Source organism: Limulus polyphemus, unplaced genomic scaffold (genome assembly GCF_000517525.1).
Source record: "Limulus polyphemus unplaced genomic scaffold, Limulus_polyphemus-2.1.2 Scaffold1841, whole genome shotgun sequence".
Lineage (NCBI taxonomy): Eukaryota > Metazoa > Arthropoda > Merostomata > Xiphosura > Limulidae > Limulus > Limulus polyphemus.
In genome coordinates, this window is record NW_013667451.1 from 96,440 (window position 1) to 117,441 (window position 21,002).

Consider the following 21,002-nt stretch of genomic DNA (forward strand, 5'->3'; position numbering starts at 1 on the left):
TAGGCTACCAACTTTTGTTCAATTAATATACAAGAATAGGCTACAAACTTTTGTTTAATTAATATATAAATATAGGCTACCAAAAAGTGAAAAAATAATCTAACTTTTTTCAGCTCATTTCCTTAAAACAAAAGACTGGCATTGTAGGAGTTAGAGAATCATGTTGTATTAAACACATAACCTTATATGAACAGTAATCAGTCAACTATCCAACTTCTCGAACTTTAACATGTTGCTGAACTATTTCAAGACTGATTGAAGATAACCACAGTAAATAGTGAAAAGCTTAGACAAAAAAAGATTTTGCCAAAGAAATATCAACTGAAGCTTTTTGCCAGACACTAATCATAGCAAAAAGCATCTGGAAAATGATCTATAAGAAATAGTACAGCTTATAAAATGAGTCAGATCAACGTAGGCCAGTAAGGAAATCACTGATTGGCATAGCGTTAAGCCAATCAGGAAAAGTCACAGACCTACTGAAGGATGTGTAGATTGTATAGGAATTATTTTTGGCAGCAAAGAACAGGTTTATGTGTTTTAATAAGGATGGCTTTCAAAATAAAGAGATGAAAGGTTGACAGACCATTTGCAATAATTTTCAACCTGCTAACCATGTAGTTGTCAGCACAAGTCGGGTTCACTAGTAAATGCTGGCTAATCGCTGATTCACATTTTGGTGGTAGAACTTTTGTTTTACAGGAGCGACATGATAAATTCTTTTCTTTCACACTCTTATTTCTTATGGATGTGAGTACATGTTGTTTAATTCTATCGACTTTCAAGATCTACATGTGCCATTGTTTCTGTTTATCAACGTTATATTTCAAAATCTGTGCAAGAACTCAGCTAACAGATGTTTCCGCATATAAAAGCTATCTTCAAGTTTTGTACACCAAAAAAACGTTTCAAATATCTAATAATGCTTGGAGATGGCTTGAATGGGTAATGAAGAAACTCTTTAATATAAGTTTAACATAACAGCAAATTTAGAACGTTTTGTCATCACGATGATGTACCTGATGACAGCAAAACCTTGTTGAAACGTACATTTGCTGTCATGTTAATGTTATATTAAAGTTTTTCTTCATTACCCATTCTAGCCGTATCCAAGCATTATTAGTCTCAAAGTGGGTTCCTTTGTCATCGAATTTGAATTCTTTGATATCTGTGTACTTTTAAAAAAACTGATGATGACTTAATTTTAGTTGGTGTAATATTTGAAATCTAACCATTAAGATATTATTTTATGAATGTACTTTTTGTTTAAGCCATCTGTTTGAGACCTGAGATGACTTGGTGGTTGGGACACTTGACTTGCTATCTATGGGTTGTGGGTTCAAATTCCCATCACCAAATATGCTCACCCTTCCAGTCGTGGGGGTATTATAATGTGACAGTCCATCTCACTAGTCATCAGTAAAAGAGTAGCTCAAGAATTGGTTGTGGGTGGTGTTGACTAGCTGCCTTTTCTTTAGTCTACCACTGCTAAATTAGGAATGTCTATTTACAGAAGAAATATCAAAAAGCAATAATGGTTCAGATTTCCAGTGGGCTTCAGATACTGAAACAAGAAATAAACTGTGGAAAGCAAGGCATCAGATCTACTATGCTGGTCTAGCACTCAATCCTGGCTACAAGGTATGGTTTTCTTTTGACAAATGTAATACTGTTTGAACTATACATAAAAAAAAAAAAATTATCACAAGAAATAAAGAAAAATTAAAATGGTTCCTAACTTCTTTCTTTCTGTTAAAAATGTTTATGAATAAAAGTGTTCGATAATATATATTTATTCTTTATTAATTTAAATTCAGTGATAAAATCAATAATTTATTTATATCTTCTAGCCCTAAAGTTGTTCATCAGTTATTAATACTTGTAAGGGGCTGGCTGATAACAAGTTAAACTTCCAATTTCATAATACTTTTTACATTTAAAACAGTTGTGCATTTGTTGTTGTTAAAAATAAACGATATAGTGATAGATTGTGCAGAATGGTTCAACATATGGTTTGATGTACATTAGGGCATGAATATTAGGGTCTTTGCAGTGTGGAACACTTTGTGTTTTAGTTTTCTTTAGTTACAGTGTACGTGTTTGTTCATAACTTGATGCTTTTTCAGTAATATTTTACATTTTTGTTTAACTTTTTTTTTATATGTTTGGTTTGACTTTTTTACTTTCAACTAATGATTAACTTTAAATTATACTAAATTTTTATAGGTAAATATTTCTTTTAAAGCAATTCCAGTGAAGTAATTTCCTTTTTATTCTCCAGACCAGTGTTTCTCAATCTTTTAAATATGGGACAATCTTGCTGCCCCCCTGAACTTTTCTGAACTGTTAAAATGATTTACATGGGAATATTCTCTTAAGTTTTTTGTTTTGTTTGTCAGACCGGTGGTTGAGAAACATTACAAAGACTTTTTATTAAGTCTAAGTCTTTCTAGGAGAAAATATCTTAATTCACTGACCAGTATCTTTGAAAGCTTAATATCTAATTAGAAAAGCATTTAACAGTGACAAAACAGTTTGTTTTTTCATTTTAAGTAAAAGTAGCTTGAACATTTTTAAGAGATATGTTTTTAATCTTTATCTTCAATCAGTAGTGATAATATTTTCTCAAGTATTAGACTAACTAGTGATCAGAAATATTCTTGAGTTTTTGTTTAGAAGAAACCTTAGCACCAATTGTGAGAGCAGATGCTAGTATCGTGTATGTATAGTATACTTAGAAGTAGGAGACAGTTTTGTGGCTTGTTAAATGTTTTCAAATTGATACGATGATGTTTTGTAGTTAATTTCAGGTGTCAAAAAACTTTAAAAGATTATGTTATGGAATTTGAGGGCTTATAATTTGTGTCCTGTTACTGCAAAAACACTTCGCACTTCGGGGCCGTGGGTGAACCATAAGTTATGGTCATATCCCAGAATTCTTCCAGACAAGTGTAGACAATAGGAACTGATGAGTAACTGCCTTGATCCTAGTGTATCAGTTTAAAATTTAGGATAGCTATACACAGATAGCTCTTGTGTAGTAGTTTTTTTGTGAAAATTCTTTAATGTTTTTTAAGTTTCTGGCATGTGTTAGGCCTGTTATGTCCATCGGATTCTTTTTTAAGAAATTTTATTATTAATACATTATTCATACCTTCTCAAAGTTATTGAAAAGAGAACAGTCTTATTATGCCTTCGAGCCACTTTTAATTGCAAAAAATATTTATTAATTCCAAAGAGTATTGTTGAAACATGTTTGATCATAGATTTATGTTTTGCACATTCATGTTGTTATTTTCCTTAACAAGTATCTAATTTTGGATCAATTTATTAAATTGTAAGAAAAAATTTTCAGATCTAAAAAGATGTAGGAAAAGATAGTAATATAAAATGGCCAGCCACTTGTACAGTCAAACTTTAGATTTTGGCCAGAACTTGTACAGTCAAACTTTAGGTTTTGGCCAGAACTTGTACAGTAAAACTTTAGATTTTGGCCAGTCACTTGTACAGTAAAACTTTAGGTTTTGGCCAGTCACTTGTACAGTAAAGCTTTAGATTTTGGCCAGTCACTTGTACAGTAAAACTTTAGATTTTGGCCAGTCACTTGTACAGTAAAACTTTAGATTTTGGCTAGTCACATGTACAGTAAAACTTTAGATTTTGGCTAGTCACTTGTACAGTAAAACTTTAGATTTTGGCCAGTCATTTGTACAGTAAAACTTTAGATTTTGGCCAGTCACTTGTGCAGTGAAACTTTAGATTTCTTTTTCTTATCACTAGTGTCACCCAGAGACAATGATAAACATTTGGAATACGTCTATGAAGATAATTCTAATGTAGCCTTCTGAATCTTGTTTTGTTAGGTCATTGTTACTGATGCATGTGTTCCAATTTCAAAGCTCTCAGAAGTAGTTGTTCAGAGTAAGCACGATATTGAAAAGTCGGGGTTTACAGGTATGAATTAACTACATTGTGTCAAATTTATGTGTATATTTGTTAATAAAACCTAGTGGAATCCCATCTTGAAAAGTCTAATCCTTCTGTTAATTTTAGTTACATCAACTCTTCTAGTGTCCGTTATTAACATTTTGTGTTTTTTTTCTTCCCAATATTACAGTACTAAATGGTTGAAAGTAATTTTGTTTTTCAGTTGTTAAAAAACCACGTAGTTAAATTAACACTTAAGTTGTATGGTTTTCATTATAAGTTTTATATTCTTCAGATATATAATTCAACTTCAACCGTGCTGAAGACTTCACATCAGTTTTTTACTCTAAAGTGATATTTTTAGTATTTTTTCACATGCTCCTTTAAAGATGGAAACATCACCAGTAGTATGCACTATCGGCACTTGTGCTTAATTTTTATAAAATTATGATAAGTAATTATAAACAATGTTTTATATTTACACAATAAAAACTTTATTGAAGCCGTACGACTTCTACTTTAAAATACAAATATCACTCTACACGTACACGTGATCTATGTCATCCTCGGGAGTAACTTATAAGATTATTGTATACTTTCCCCTTGTCGCATTACTTCATTGTTATTTGCATATTTCCTTAGTGTAATTCAAAAAAAAATTATAATGTATCTCGCCATATATCAATGTATTGAATTGCTGGTCCTTCATCTCTGTTTAATACTTGGTTTTGTTTTTTATATTTCGTTATTTCTATTGTTTCTCTAAGATTTAATGATATAAAACTTCGAGGCTGAGCTAAAACTAAAGTTTTTTTCCCATAACACTGTATGTTGGGTAGTTTTTTACATGTTTGGCTATAGCTGAAATTTTTATTTTATTATTTCTTATGTAACTTTTGTGTTCTTACAATCTATATTTTAAATTTCCTTTTGTTTGACCAATATAAACACTACCACATTCACATTCTATCTTGTATATACCTGTCTTATCTGTTAATTCTATTTTGTCTTTAGCATTCCTTGTCATATCTTTTATCTTTTTGACCACTGGATATGCCACTGTAATCTTCTGCTGACATTTGTGAAATGGTTGCAGTTCATGCACCTCACTGAGTGAGATACGATAAAGAAATACAAATTTTTCTGATCTTGTGGAGTCTATGTCATGGATAATATCATGGAGTGGACATCGCTTATGAAAGTATTAGGCCACAAAATTAAATTCACTAAAATAAATGAAATAGTTTTTAGTTACTTGAGATTAATTTTAACAACCAGAAGTTTCTCAAAGACTAGTCTATGTAAAAATAAAATCTTAGCTTAAATGTGACAGTACAGTTGTTATTTCTTAGCATTGTAAAACTTCCATATGTTACTTATGAGAGGGGATATGTACAATAATAATTATAAAGCTGTACTTTTGTCCGATACTTTCTAGGTAGTATGTAAAAAAAAACAACTTTCTTCTACATTTCCTTTCCTATAGGCATAGTACTGGGCCATGTCGGAGATGGCAACTTTCACTGTTTAGTGCTTTACCCTCCATTTGATGATTCAGCTCTTGAGCAGGTTATCAATTTGAAAAACAAGATCACTATGTAAGTGTACCAAGTATGAATTTTTGTTTTAAGTTTTTAACTTTATTCTTCAAACGATCTAGGCCTTAACCTCGTCTCATCTATAAGGGTTTTATACAACTCTTTGTTAATTTTATCTTATCGTTTTTAGAAAATTAGTGTGTTTTAATAAAACTTATTGTGTGCTGTTATTGATTTAATAAATTATTTGACTTTAGCTAATTAACTAGAATAGTTTCATTAAGAAATTTATCAAACTGTAGACAAATTAGTAATGCAAGGTACTCAATTTGTATGAAACTAACAAAAATATTAATAGCAAGATGATAAGAAGAAAATTTTTGTGGCCAATCTGTCTATGTCTATGTGTCTGCTAATTTCTCTTTGGAGATTATGATAACTGATTTTAAATTTAATATAAATATAAATCTTTTGAAGATATCAAGTAGTAAATATTTTACAGGTTCAAGATCTTGTTTTTCCGTAAACATCACAAGTTTTTTAATTCTGTTGGAACCATTATTCCACTTTAAAATTATATGTAATGGTTAAAAAAAAAATCTTTACTTACATCTTACATTATCCATACAGCTCCAAAATCAGATGTGAAAAACATATTCTTAATTTTTACAGCTCAGTTAAATGTTTAACAAAACATAGCATGCTTTGACCAATCTGGAGTTATGCATTTTAAATAATTTAACCACTGTTTAATTTTACACTTAATTAGGTGAGTTAATCTTCTGTTGCGTCATCGAGATGACGTGACTATTCTCACGCCCTCTAGTTTCTAGAACTATCCCGTATCTTGGCGAATGCTCTAGTATTTACTAGATAGGGTAGGCTGGTATATAAAAGAGGGGAATGTAAGGTAATGTGTGAGTAGATAGTGAGTAATTGAACTGCAGTCAGAAGTATTATTGACGTTCGTTGATATAGCGTTTGTTTTAGCGCGATTGTTGAAAATAAGTGTATCGTAAAGTTGTATTCGGAAAGAATAAACCAGTTTTATTAAGTAAAGAACTTGTGTTGCTAAAGTTTTGTCGGAACGAAGTTACGGAAAGTTAATTAACAAACGGAGACGTAACACTTCCATGTCCTCTAAAGATAGCTACATTAACCACTCTTTTTACTAACTTGTAGATAACTTTTAGAGGTTCCGGTTTCTCTCGTTATTTATTAATGTCTGATATTCTTATTAAATAATTTACAAAAAAGAGTGGGCCACATTATTCACAAAAACTTTTATATACAATAAGCTAATTATGCCTGTCAGTGCCCTTTGGCCCAATACATGTATATTCTCAATTTTTAATCTCTGTCAAATCTTTTAAAGTACTTCACACTTATTGTTTTGCCTTCATCTCATAAAGAATGTAATTGTCGTGTGGTAAATTTTTAAGTTGGTTTAAATCATTTATATTAAAAAGAAAACAAGTAGTTAAAATAATCAGTGTTATAATAATGAACTTAATTCTGGAGCACCCCAAGGATCAGTATTGAGTCTATTGTTGTTGTATTTAATATTTATTATATTTAAATTATTTCTGTGAAATTAAGTTTAATGGAAAATATGTTTTTACAGATGACTCAGTGTTAATCTATAATGAAAAGTCTCGTAATGAGGTAATCAAAAATAAATAATGATTTAAATTGCATAAGGAAATGGTTTAATAATAATTCATTGTGTTCAAATGTAAAGAAAACAGTATATATATATATATGGAATTTTCTATAAATGAAAAAATTCTAAGTGAATTGATAACTTATGAGAACTGTATTTGTAAATATTTATCTGTCAAGAATAATATAAATATTAATTAAATCCTACAAAAATCAGAAAGTATTAAGTATTTTGGAGTAATATTAGGCTATAGATTAAATTTGAAAGAATATATTAAATTAATATGAAAAAATTTAAGATATCAGCAATAAGGTTTTACTAATTAAAACATTTGTCTGTTTTTTAAATTTGGTTTGATTCAAATCTACAACATGGTATCATCTGTTGAGGAGATACCTATCTAACAAATTTGAGTTTTAATACAGTTACAAAAAATATTATTACCACAATATAATCATACTAAATAACATTTTCAAAATTTAAATATACTAAATTATATATCTACCAAACAATAAATAGATTCACTAAAGGTGTTCAAAACCAGCAAAAAATAAAATCAATATTTCAAACAAGAACTGAGGAACAAGGGATCTTAAAACATTCTAAAATAAATAAAGAAATCTTTAAAAACAAGTTGTTTATATCAAGCACCTAAATGTTATAATAACATTCCAAATGAAATAAGATCAACTTTTAGTAATAAAAGTAAAAATATTAACCCAGTATTAAAGAAATGGATAACTCATATAGAGGAACAAGAAAATCTATTTATGGTCTATACATAAAATAAAAAAATATAAAAAATGTGTGAATATTAATTGTTTTTGGATATTTCTTGAAGAGTTGTAACAGTTTTAATGCTTGCAGGAGAGCCTTGGATGCTGGTGGAACCTGTACAGGAGAACATGGAATTGGAATGGTCCGAACAGAATTTCTAGAGAAGGAATTTGGGCCCGATGTTATCTGGACTATGCAGCAAATTAAAAAAGCTTTAGATCCACTAAATATTCTTAATCCTGGAAAGGTTGTTTTACTGCCAGGCATGCATCATAAAATCCAAAATAAGTAAACATTTAATTGAAAATTGCCAAATTGAACTCTCTAGATTTGTTTTTAAAAAGTGGGGCAAGGGCAGTTAAATATATATAGCATACATTATTCCTAATGCTCTTAAATAAAATTCTTGGTATGTTTTATGTCGAACGTTTGCATATTTGTTTACTTTACCACAACAGATGTTGATTATGCGAACAGAAACAATTCACTAATGACTGTTTAACTTCAGTTTGCATAAAGTGCAATTAAGATAATAATGGTATATCTTAACAACTGAGTATAGCATCGGAGAGGCAAAACTTTTATAAAAAATTAAAAACTCCAAGGTTCTTAGGAAACTTCTCTCCCTTATATTGAAAAGATACTCCGAAAAACAAACCTTCAAGACAAGAGAGAACCATGAAAACTGTTTAAAATAGGAATCTTTATCTTATGTTTAACATATAATTGAATATCATTTTAACTGGAAATGTTTGAAATAAAAAAAGGAAAGTAATTAAGACCTCATGGTTAATAACCGTGGGCACTCTAGAAAGCTAATAACTAAAGAGTATAGTTTTTTGGAATTTTGTTTTTCTCTATTTTATAGTGTTTCTGTGATGACTCCAACTTTCTGTATCAGTTTTATTTCTAAGGTATTTTATCAATAAATGTATTGGGGTTACCTCTTAATATGATATTATAAGCAATGTCAGACATTATTGGGGGGGGGGCAGTTACACCCTCAGTAACTTTGACATGCAATAAGTTTTTTTAATCTATCTTTAAAGGATACAAATCACAAGGATAACTTAATACAGAAAAATAAAATGTGGCCTTGAAAAATTAACTCTACAACATAGAATGTTGTATGAATGAAATCACCCTCTGAATACCTAATATTATTTCCCTAATGTATTAACCTTTGACCTTGACACCCTCCAGTGATTACAGATATTGTTGCTATGTATTATTTTTTAAATATCTGAGTTTTTTTACAGACTTAGTCTTCTGTTCTTATAGTTGTTTAAATTGAAAAAAAATGTGTTTTTCAAATGTTGAAAACCAGTAGATCAAAAAAAAAATCTGCATTTAACTTGTCCGTATAAAATCCAAAAACTACTACTCGAATATTATTGTTTACAAATTGAGAATCTAGATTTAAAATAAGTTTTGGAAGGATACTACTCGATAACAGACTGGTAACATATTAACATGTTGTTAAGGTAAAACAGGTTTTGAGTAGAATGACATTGTGATCAAGAAAGAAACCAAAATGAACACATCAATGGTATTAAACTTGATATATATCCATGATAATTTTCCTTTTGGTATTATTTTTCAGAATTTTAGACAGGGGTCATATCGGGGCAAATTCTCAGTCCTGCCTGATGAGGATTAAAGGATGTAATGAGAATGTCAAAGTGGATCGCAAAAGGAAGTTCCACCTCGTTCAAAATCCCAATTTAACCACTGACTTTAGAACATAGATTTTGATTTTCAAATTATTTAAGTGTTACTTAACCTGAACAAGTTTAGCTTAAGAAGCTTTACACTTACATTTATTGTATATTTTTTATTGTCCACACAGTTGTTATTACATATATATATATTTTTATTACAGGTTAGAATTACAAAAAAAACATTGATATACTTAAAAAACAATTTTTATCAAGGAGACTTTTTGTTAGGAGAGCAATATATGTATCATCCAAAACAAAATATTTTATATAAACTCTTTCATTTTATAAATTCATTTTTTGTCCCAGTTTCTTACTGCCTGAGCATATACTATATTTAATAGTATGTATAATTTAAAGTAATTTCTTACTTAGTGTTTTAATACAGTTTTAAAAGAGTAGTCTACATAATTTTAAGACAGAAGTTTAAAATGAAAACAAATTTTAACATCATTAACATAATTTGTACAAATGAAACATTTGAAAGTCATTTGATAACAAATTTTTAAGAAATTATACAATAAACAAATTTGGCTGTTATGTTAGTGTTTTTAACATCTTCAACATTTAAACGAATAACTATAAAATGAAATAGAGGATCTGAGATAACTTACATTGTTAGTTTTAATAATTAAAAAACATTTGTTTTACGGAGTTACCTGAGTGAAGGAATATTCATGCATTAAAGATCACATTTAAAGTTTTTATCGTAACTTTTCAAACAAGCTGCTTTCTGTTTAACCGATCTAGTAAACTGCCTGTAAGTTAATAGTAAATGTTAATTTTTTGTTAACTTTAAATCTGAAGTAAAATTTAAAACTTAATTTCGTTGTTACTCCAAGAAAACAGAAAAAAGAGATACAAACAACATAGTGATTCTTCATAGTCCATAGAAATACAGATAGCATGATTAAATTTGACAAAAATATATTTTCAACAGTTTTTTTGTCTTCTTCACCTATGAGGTCATTGTAAACATTTCACAGTTAAAAATACATTTGGAATACGTTAGCACCTTGGATCAACAAGAAACAATTGGAGAAAACCTACAAAACCTAAACCTTTAAAGGGTGATTTATTTTTTCACAAAAAAAGTAAAAATGTAGAACAAAGAAAACAAAAAGTACTATTAATGGTGGTTATAACTAATAATGCTGTAACACTTGCTTAAAATATCAATTTTATTTTAATTCAACTGGTTAAAAAAGTGCCTGTTTAGTGAAAAACCAGAGCTCTAACTACTAACAGTCCTGCCAGGGTGTTCAGAAATGGAAATAAGGTTTTGAGTATGAGTTCTTTAAGCTGATGGTGATGTCACATGTATGACAGAAAGTTTGGCAGGGCCCTCGAACTATGAAATTTCTCCAAATTTTTTAATGATCAAACAGATGTTTGAATCAGCTGGAAAGAAGTATTTTTGGCACACCAAAGTGGTAGTGAGAAAATGGATATTAAAATGTGAGAAAGTTATATAAGGTATCTGATATTCACTTTACTACCAATTTTTTTTAATGAGAAAATGTAGAGTGTGAGAAGGCTCTGCCATTTGAAACTGTTATAGAATAAATTCTGAAAATCGTTGAAAGTCGATTTGAGGGTTATATAAAAATTACCATTTTTCGTTACAAACTTTTTTAAATTTAAAGTTATTAACCATCACATGAATCTCTGTTAAATGACATAGTAGAATATAAAGTAGCAAAATATGAATCTACTTTATTCTACTTCATACTTTACTTTGTAATACCTCACAAAATGTCAAAAAGTTAATAAATGCTGTAAGTGAACAATTATTAATGGAAAATTAATATTTTTATGTGTGTGATTAAGTAATGCCTAATCACTGAACTTTATAATATACATTTATTCATCACAGTAAGCCTGAAACAAAATATATTAATTTTTTACCATATTATCTCTACCAACCTGTTAGTGGCTCTAGAGCTAAACTTTAATGTTTGTATTCATTTATCTTGGATGTTAAGCTTATCTATATTAGTTACACTAGTGTTGCACTTTTCTATAGATGGCAAAATTACAGAAAATACATGAAGCAAACTACCGGTGTTTATGAGTCTTCTGTGCCATTCTTTCTTTAACTCTATTTCACTGCCACATTTATAAACACTCTCAGTGTCGGGTATATTTTTAGATACACAGTGAAAAGAATATAAAGATGGGTGTTTTTATATTTAATTATTTATCAGAAACTTGAAACTGATAAACTTTGGGAAGTTTGAAGGGGAATGTCCTTTCTTCGTGTGCGATATAAAAATCCCAACTGACATGGCAGTGCTCTGGAGGGGGATCCTTGTGTTCCAATGGCAGTGAAATAAATAAATATAATTTTATCAAAAGTATTTGTCAAAATGATTAATGTGTGTGTTTATATCATTATTTAATTTTTTATATACTTCTCCAGATTGTCCTGTATTGTTAACTTAGTGTATGATTAGTACATGAACTTAAATCTTTTATCCCTGTCACATACTAATGGGATTATACCCAAAATAAACATGGTACCAACTGTTGAATCATTCCGAATGCTACGAATTTTGTTTTATGACAATATTCATAATGTTAGTTAGACTGATATGTTAAATTGCTTGCTTCAGAAGTTATTGATAATTACCAAAAGAAATATAACATGTTTTTATCACATAAAAGTTTGCCAATCTGGCACTTGAGCCAGTTTTTGTCGAGCAGTTTCTGCCACAATTACAAATCAAAAACATGAACGACAAAAAAATGAAGATGCACACATTATACAGTATTATGGGGGCTGTGTTATATATTCATTTTATTTTTGTATATAGGTAAGAACCTGTAATGATATCAAGAATAATTTTAGATGTCATTTGAGTGATACAATTCTGGAATTGGGCGAAAAGCCTTATGGACACAGAATATGTGGTTGACATATTCTTACATATTTTATTTATTCATAAGTTCTTATGAATAAATGAGCTTTATAAATAATGAGCTTTAGTATTGCTTTATATGATCTCACAATATTGAAAAATGAATGTTCTGATTTAATTTCTTTATACTACAGTGTTTCGATTTCTGAATTCCTTATTCAATAAAAACATTTTTTTTAAATTACAAAACTTATAATAATTGTTACATCCTTATCTTAGTATTATTCATGTAGAAAATACTGTTTTACGTTCTTTGACTGAAGCATAACATTACAACAAATTGCCATTTTTTTTTCATCATCCACGCAATGTTTGAAGAAAGTGAACAAAGGCATCGATTTAGAAACCTTCAGTTGTTCTTTTGGATGTTCTGAGATGTAACCAGTGTCTGTGAGATAAATCCATGTTTTTTTTTATATGCAGTGAGAAATGTTATAATTTACTGAGAGAACAGATGTGGAAATGAGAAATTGAAAGTCTCTGATTGTGTTCAGGTACTAGTTTAGGTTGTACAGTTATGTTTAAAACTGTGGAATTTCCATAATCTTTACTTTAAGAGACCAACAATAATTTTTATACTTATTACCCAAAGTGGTTTTTAAACACTAACCCAATGGGACTAAACATTTACCTTAAATAAACTTCTATATATTTTTGTTTTAATTAATAAAGTTTTATTCTCTTTTAAAATGAACAGAAGTTGCTTTTGAAAATATGCAACTGAGTAGATAAAAATTTGACAAAATAAGTTTCACCTTTAACCATTACAGTAGCTATGATTCAATCTTCTGCTATCTTTTAAGCAGGGTCTCCTTTGTTTCCCGTAGGTTGAGGCTGGCTGCTTGTACGTCCTCTGACCCACCCATAGTCTAAGAATGCATGATACCCATGTGTAAGAAATCCCAAGACTCCAAAAATCTGGAAAACAAAAAACTGGGAGGTTACATCTGGCTCGGTTCTTGAAAAACGTGAGAACATAAACATCAGTAACGAGTATTCGAAGCTCCGGTACTTTAACCACTTACAGAAGGTTTTAGAATTTCAAAATGGTAAGTTCCTCTTTTTTTTTCAGTGATGAAACAATATAATATTTACTTTAAACCAGTATTTGACAAAACTCTGTGTATGTGTCGTCTTATAACTCGTGAGCCAATAAATTGATATCACAAATGTTTTATGTTTGTTACATCTTGAAATTAAGACACTGAAAATTAAAGCAATATTCTCCTATTAATATGAAAAGTGATTCAGAAATCACAGTACATTATCAGCAGATCCAGTCAACCTATGTAATAAGAACACATAAGTAGATCTCATACTTTTTAGGATTTTTCTGCCTTATTTTTAATAAAAATCTTTTCATGTGCCTGTATTATAATAGTTTTCTCCTTAGGGGAAGATGTGATTTATTACTGAAATAGCTTCAAATACCAAAAAACTAAAATAGGTAAATGTATTTTATGAAAGTCAAACAGGAGGAGCTTTATTATGATAGTCTTGAGTGTATCCGTTCTTGGATTATTTAAAGTCTAGAGTGTATCCGTTCTTGGATTATTTAAAGTCTAGAGTGTATCTGTTCTTGGATTATTTAAAGTCTTGAGTGTATCTGTTCGTAGATCATTTAAAGTCTTGAGTGTATCCGTTCTTGGATTATTTAAAGTCTTGAGTGTATCCGTTCTTGGATTATTTAAAGTCTTGAGTGTATCTGTTCTTGGATTATTTAAAGTCTTGAGTGTATCTGTTCTTGGATTATTTAAAGTCTTGAGTGTATCTGTTCTTGGATCATTTAAAGTCTAGAGTGTATCTGTTCTTGGATCATTTAAAGTCTAGAGTGTATATCTGTTCTTGGATCATTTAAAGTCTAGAGTGTATATATCTGTTCTTGGATCATTTAAAGTCTTGAGTGTATCTGTTCTTGGATCATTTAAAGTCTAGAGTGTATCTGTTCTTGGATCATTTAAAGTCTAGAGTGTATATCTGTTCTTGGATTATTTGCATAATTTGTTTCTTGTACATGTTCTGTATAAGTACGCCTTTTTTTAATGAAGTAAAATACATATGAAAGTAAGATGGAAACACTAAAACATAAAACATTTTTGGAATAAAAGAACCAGTAGAGTTAGACTATGTATGTGTACTTGTATGTGAAGTATTGGTATATTTTCTTTATTCTTCGAATACAATTGAGGACCGTTTATATATACATGTTACATCATTAAATCGTGCACACACACATGATACTAGGTTATTAATTACTTTAGTTTACACGTTGCCGTACTCTGTGGTCAGTCAACATTAGAATGTGAATTGTTAGTATCATAATGTTTAGCTTGTACTTCTATCCATATGCTGAAGGTTTGAAACAAACCTAACATTGTTTTATGATAAGGTTGTAAGAGAAAAATCATATTTTAACAGTCTGTAAACCTGTAAATATCAAAAATGTTTTTTTTTAATGGTTTCAGTTACACAAAAAAGGGGACCACTGTTTGTCTGTATGTCAGTAAAAGCAAAATTGAAGGTTGGCAACCCTGGTTCTGGTGATGAAAGAAAATAATTTAAGTCTACAAAAAATTATCATTCTGCTGATGTGACACGTGATTTTATTATGTCTATAGTGGTATCTTTTTGAAGAGAGATGTTCTTCTGCTGATGAGACACATGATTATTTATGTCTGTAGTGGTATCTTTTTGAAGAGAAATGTTATTCTGCTGATGTGACACATGATTATCTATGTCTGTAGTGGTATGTTTTAGAAGAGAAATGTTATTCTGCTGATGTGACACATGATTATCTATGTCTGTAGTGGTATGTTTTAGAAGAGAAATGTTATTCTGCTGATGTGACACATGATGATCTATGTCTTTAGTGGTATGTTTTAGAAGAGAAATGTTATTCTGCTGATGTGACACATGATTATTTATGTCTGTAGTGGTATGTTTTAGAAGATAAATGTTAAGTTTCCAGAGGAATATATGATACTTACTGCTGCAGCCACTCTTCCTCCAACACCCCAATTACAAGCACCAATTGTAACAAACATCAAAATGGCAGCAATAAGGTAAAGAATGGTCAAGATAGCATCATTGATGAGTAGCTGTAGAAATAAACAAAAACTTTATCGATCTGCCAGTTAATGACAAAAAAAACTGTTATATTAGAATTTAATGACTTCAAGATATTGACACTTTCCTACTGATAGTGGTAGACAAATAAATTTCAAAGTTTCTTTAAAAACTCTTTGTCAAGTTGATCACAAGCAAGAAGTATAATACAAAAACTTGTGCTTGAATTTGAAATACCATAAAATCTTGCCCCCTAGTAGCTATGGTAAGTCTGTAAGCTTATGATGCTAAAACCAGGTTTCAGAAAGCCCATTGTGGAGCTTTGTGCTTGCCAAAAACAACCAACCAGCACTCATAAAAACATATCTTTAACATCTAATTTTTAATTATTAGACCATAAAAATTAGAGTGATTATAATAATTATTATTACTTTTTTGACTATTATTTATGGTCTTGGCCTGATATAGAATTTTTTTTTATTATTATTACTGATTCATTACTTTAGTAAACATGATGCTGAATTATAAAAATAACCAAATTAAAGTAGACAGAAGACAAGGATGGTACTTACTGACAAAGGAATGTTAATCCTGGTTCCAATTGCTTGATCAATGCGAAAAAAAAACAAGATGAAAGCTAATATTACAAAAATCAAGGAGTAAATGGCAGTAAACTCGTAGAAGTGGATTTTCCCACCAGTATTGAAACAATAGTATCCAGAACTGGCACTGATGAGGCCACATATGGCAACAACCTGTATAAAGATGTTGAAAATGTGGGTGATTTAAGAAGAAAAAACTAAATTTTGAAGTTGAGGGCAAATTGAGTATTATATATATATATATATTAATGAAGTATTACAAAAAAAGAATCCAAGAAATATTTTTAATTTACCTAAAAACAACAAAATAATTATAAGGCAAACTAAATAGAAATATATATATATAAGATATGTCTAAAATCAAAAGTGTATGAGCTTATTATCTTTTTGGCTAAGTTAATGTGTATATCAGTGTATTTGACAGTAAAATATTGTACTTATTATACATATATATATGTGTAGTGAATCAAATATTATAAAAATAAATGTAAACCACTCAAAAAGCACCTTATAATTATCATCCATTGCATTTATTTTAAAATCCAAGACTGGTGTGAGTTACATATTGTTGAAGATATGTAGTTTTCCACAAAATGGACTTAAAGTGCTAGAATTTGGGTTTCGATACCCGTGGTTGGCAGATCATAGATAGCCCATTGTGTTGCTTTGTGCTTAATTACAAACAAACAAACTCTTTTAAGTAATTGCCCCCTTCCCCAAAGGGGCTCAGTGTGGTAACTCTCTGGGCTGTTAAAAGTCAAGTTTGAAACTTATGGTGGGCACAGCACCGATAGCCAATTATTTAGCTTTTATGCTTAACGACAAAAAACAAGCAAACACTTAAATTAGCACAAGGATGTGTGTGTAAACATGAAATATTATAACATTAAAATATTGTATAGTAGAATAGAAACATGAAGACTGATACAGAAATATGTAGAATGGCTATTTGTATTGCGGGCTTCGGGACATAAAATTCATTGAAAAAAACATTCATACAGCAAACCCATGTAGGTTACTTTCATTTCTTTGTACACATGGACAATGAGGGAACATTTGGTCCTTGGAGACCGTCCTTGTATACCCACTCTTGAGAAAAGAAAACGTTAAGCAAACCCTTTATTTTTCAGGAAATCATTTATTCTCATTTTAAACTTTTGTAAAGTCCTCTATTACTGCTGACAGCTACTCATTCCATAAGTCAATCAGCCTGTTAGAAAAATAAGACTGTCTTAACTAGAGCATAGCCAGTCTTGTCAAATCTGAAACTTGTGTTCTCTCACCCTGTTGACTTGTGAATACAGAACCAGGAACTCAGAGTTCTCTCACCCTGTTGACTTGTGAATACAGAACCAGGAACTCAGAGTTCTCTCACCCTGTTGACTTGTGAATACAGAACCAGGAACTCAGATTTATCCTGTTGATTTGTTGATCCCCCTAGATAATCTTGTAAACTTCTTTTATAATGAGAAAATAAAGAGATCTTAACCTATATCTATAAGATAACCCTTTAATCCCTATCTCTATAAGATAACCCTTTAATCCCTATCTATATAAGCTATCTCTATAAGATAACCCTTTAATCCCTATCTATATAAGCTATCTCTATAAGATAACCCTTTAATCCCTATCTGTATAAGCTATCTATATAAGATAACCCTTTAATTCCTATCTGTATAAGCTATCTCTATAAGATAACCCTTTAATTCCTATCTGTATAAGCTATCTCTATAAGATAACCCTTTAATTCCTATCCGTATAAGCTATCTCTATAACATAACCCTTTAATCCCTATCTATATAAGCTATCTATATAAGATAACCATTCAATCCTTATCTGTATAAGCTATCTCTATAAGATAATCCTTTAATTCCTATCTGTATAAGCTATCTCTATAAGATAACCCTTTAATCCTTATTTGTATAAGCTATCTCTATATGATAACTCTTTAATCCCAATCAGTATAAGCTATCTCTATAAGATAACCCTTTAATTCCTATCTGTATAAGCTATCTATAAGATAACCCTTTAATCCATATCTCTCTATGATAACCCTTTAATCCATATCTCTATAAGATATACCCTTTAATCCATATCTCTATAAGATATACCCTTTAATCCACATCTCTATAAGATATACCCTTTAATCCATATATCTATAAGATAACCCTTTAATCCACATCTCTATAAGATATACCCTTTAATCCACACCTCTATAAGATAATCCTTTAATCCACACCTCTATAAGATAATCCTTTAATCCATATCTCTATAAGATATACCCTTTAATCCATATATCTATAAGATAACCCTTTAATCCACATCTCTATAAGATATACCCTTTAATCCATATCTCTATAAGATAACCATTTAATCCTTGGAGTAATCTCGTAGCTCTCTCAAGAACCTTTTCCAAATAAATAGTAGTGCTAAGAAATTTAAACATGTATGTCCTGATGATCAGTATGGAATAATAATAATAAGTCCAATTTAATGTCTTTTAAATAGTTCTTATTTTAAGTACTGATTATTTTGAAGACTATAGAGAAGACTATCTCCAATACTTAAGATAATGATGCATTGATGTTCCACCTATTTTGTAATGTTTGTATAATGAACATTCTCAGAAACGGTTGCAAATATGTAACCAAAACTGGAGAAAATATTAAACCCCTTTAAAGAAAGAACCAGTTTGAATTTTGATGGCTATATAAGCGTTAAAGGCAGAAAGCAAAAACATTTTTTTTTTACTATAGCTGTTTGCAATAATTCGATCAATTTTTGTTGAAAAATTACGTGATGGCCAGAAACCAACCAATCAACAGTGGTGTAATAAATATATATATATGAAAGTAGTCAGGTTCATATTGAACACAGCTTTACCAGAAATCTAGGTAAAATGATATAGTTAAGAGTCACTGAAGGACCAAGAGTTTAGGTTTCGGTAAATAAAGTCATTTACACATTAATAAATGAGGTAAGGTTAAAGGACGTTACGTTTCGAAAGAGCGATTCTTCAGTATTTTCTATAGAAGGAAATAACCTGAAAAACATAGCATTCAGCACAGCAACGGGCTTCGAAACCACACACCAAGTTTGTGTATCCCAAAGTATAGGGCCAACCACGACCTAGCGGTTAACGACCTGGACTTTGTATCTGAGGTTCTCGCCCCGTTATCGTCAAATAAAAAAAAATCTTGCTCCCTATTTAGGGACTGTGGATGAATTATAAGAGTGACGGTCAAACTCTGTTACCCGGTATACCATTATTGTTGGTGTATGACTTTAATTTCCTAATCTTCTCTTGTAATTTGATGCTTTTAGTTTCGTTTGAATTTCGCGCAAAGATACTCGAGGGCTGTCTGTCTGTCTGTTCTAGCCGTCCCTAATTTAGCAGTGATAGACTAGAGGGAAAGCAGCTAGTCAATACCATCCACCGCCAACTCTTGCGCTACTCTTTTACCAACATCGCGACCCAGTAGCACAGCGGTATGTCTGTGAACTTACAACTTTAGAAACCGAGTTTCGATACCTGTGGTGGCTGGGCAGAGCAGAGATAGCCCATTGTATAACTTTATGCTTAACTACAAACTAACAAACTTTTACCAACAAATAGGGTGATTGACCGATATATTATAACGCCCCCACGTCTGAAAGGTTTGGGTTCGGTTTGAATTTCGCGCAAAGTTTCAGAGCATGTTCAGTTGCAGGGGTTCGAACCCACCACCCTCAGATTACGAATCGAGCGCCCTAACCGGGGATGCCTTTAACTCTCCTTAAAGTTGTAAACTTGGTAAAAACAAGAAGCCTTGTTTAAAGAGTCAGGTATTGCATATTTGGTAAATAAATTCAAGGAAATTGTAAAGTGTGGTTAGTATGGTATAACACAATTTCCAATGAGAATAACTATACACAAACTTCTGAAAAAGAACGAGTCATATTGGCTTTTTTTTTGTTTGCACAAGTTCCACACATCAACATCGCCTACACTTTTTAAAATCCCATCGCTCATGTTTCATGTTGATATATAACAAAGAAATGTTTGTTCCTTGTAGCTGGCGTATGTATGACAGTATCGTTATTGTCTTCCAAATTTAAAATTCATTTAACAAGCTCACTTATTTGCCAGGCTCTTGAACTGTGCCTTATAACTGTTGTTAGTGGTCTCAAAGCTAAAGATATACCAAGTGAAGTGTTTAGACCGTCGTATCCGCTTTGAGGCCACAGTCAGGCTTAGCAGATTGCTACTTACTTCCTTGAAAACGAAAAGTATTTCCCAACAACAGTTTACAATTGAAATAAGACTGGAAGCGTAAGAGTCAGCTGTGTAATATTTTTGTGTTTACAGACGAACTTCTTACAAGTAACACATAGAGCGAAGCAGATTTAACAAGTTACTAAATAAAATATTTTTCTCACCCATGTGGTCTATTTCTAATTGATTTCAAAAGCAAGGTTATCCAGAAAAGGAGATATATACTCAACAGATGTGTAGGTACACTAAGGCTGGTGATAGTTAATATTATATACTTTACATGGAACTCTGACGATAAGCTTCATGTATTCCCATCCAATTGTTTTCAACAAAATTGCCCAAGCGTTATATTACGTTTCGTGAAGGCCTTTCAGTATTGAAAAGCCTGGCATGGCCTGGTGGTTAAGGCACTCGACTCATAATCTGCGGGTCGGGAGGGGGGGGGTGTGGCTCGAATCCCTTCATGCTTGCCTTTCAGCCGTGGGGCTTTATAATATGATGGTCAATTCCACTCAAGAGTTGGTGGTTGGTCTCT

The 21,002-nt window shown here is 30.8% G+C and overlaps 2 protein-coding genes across 2 annotated transcripts in view; one reads left to right on the forward strand and one right to left on the reverse strand.

The window, feature by feature from the left end:
- The window catches only part of LOC106465113 (probable D-lactate dehydrogenase, mitochondrial), a 26,946-nt gene extending 16,686 nt beyond the window's left edge, over positions 1–10,260 (forward strand). Inside the window, 5 exon segments of the mRNA XM_013925310.2 lie at positions 1,514–1,641; positions 3,864–3,954; positions 5,414–5,525; positions 7,996–8,193; positions 9,509–10,260. Coding sequence (XP_013780764.1) covers positions 1,514–1,641; positions 3,864–3,954; positions 5,414–5,525; positions 7,996–8,193; positions 9,509–9,653 — 674 coding nt within the window. The 3' untranslated portion in view covers positions 9,654–10,260.
- A 245-nt stretch (positions 10,261–10,505) lies between these two features.
- The window catches only part of LOC106465114, a 19,422-nt gene continuing 8,925 nt past the window's right edge, over positions 10,506–21,002 (reverse strand). Inside the window, exons 2-4 of the mRNA XM_013925311.2 lie at positions 16,183–16,365; positions 15,532–15,642; positions 10,506–13,462 (exon numbers count right to left, since the gene is read on the reverse strand). Of these exons, the coding sequence (XP_013780765.1) occupies positions 13,343–13,462; positions 15,532–15,642; positions 16,183–16,365 (414 nt within the window). The 3' untranslated portion in view covers positions 10,506–13,342. The remainder of the gene's footprint in view (positions 13,463–15,531; positions 15,643–16,182; positions 16,366–21,002) is intronic.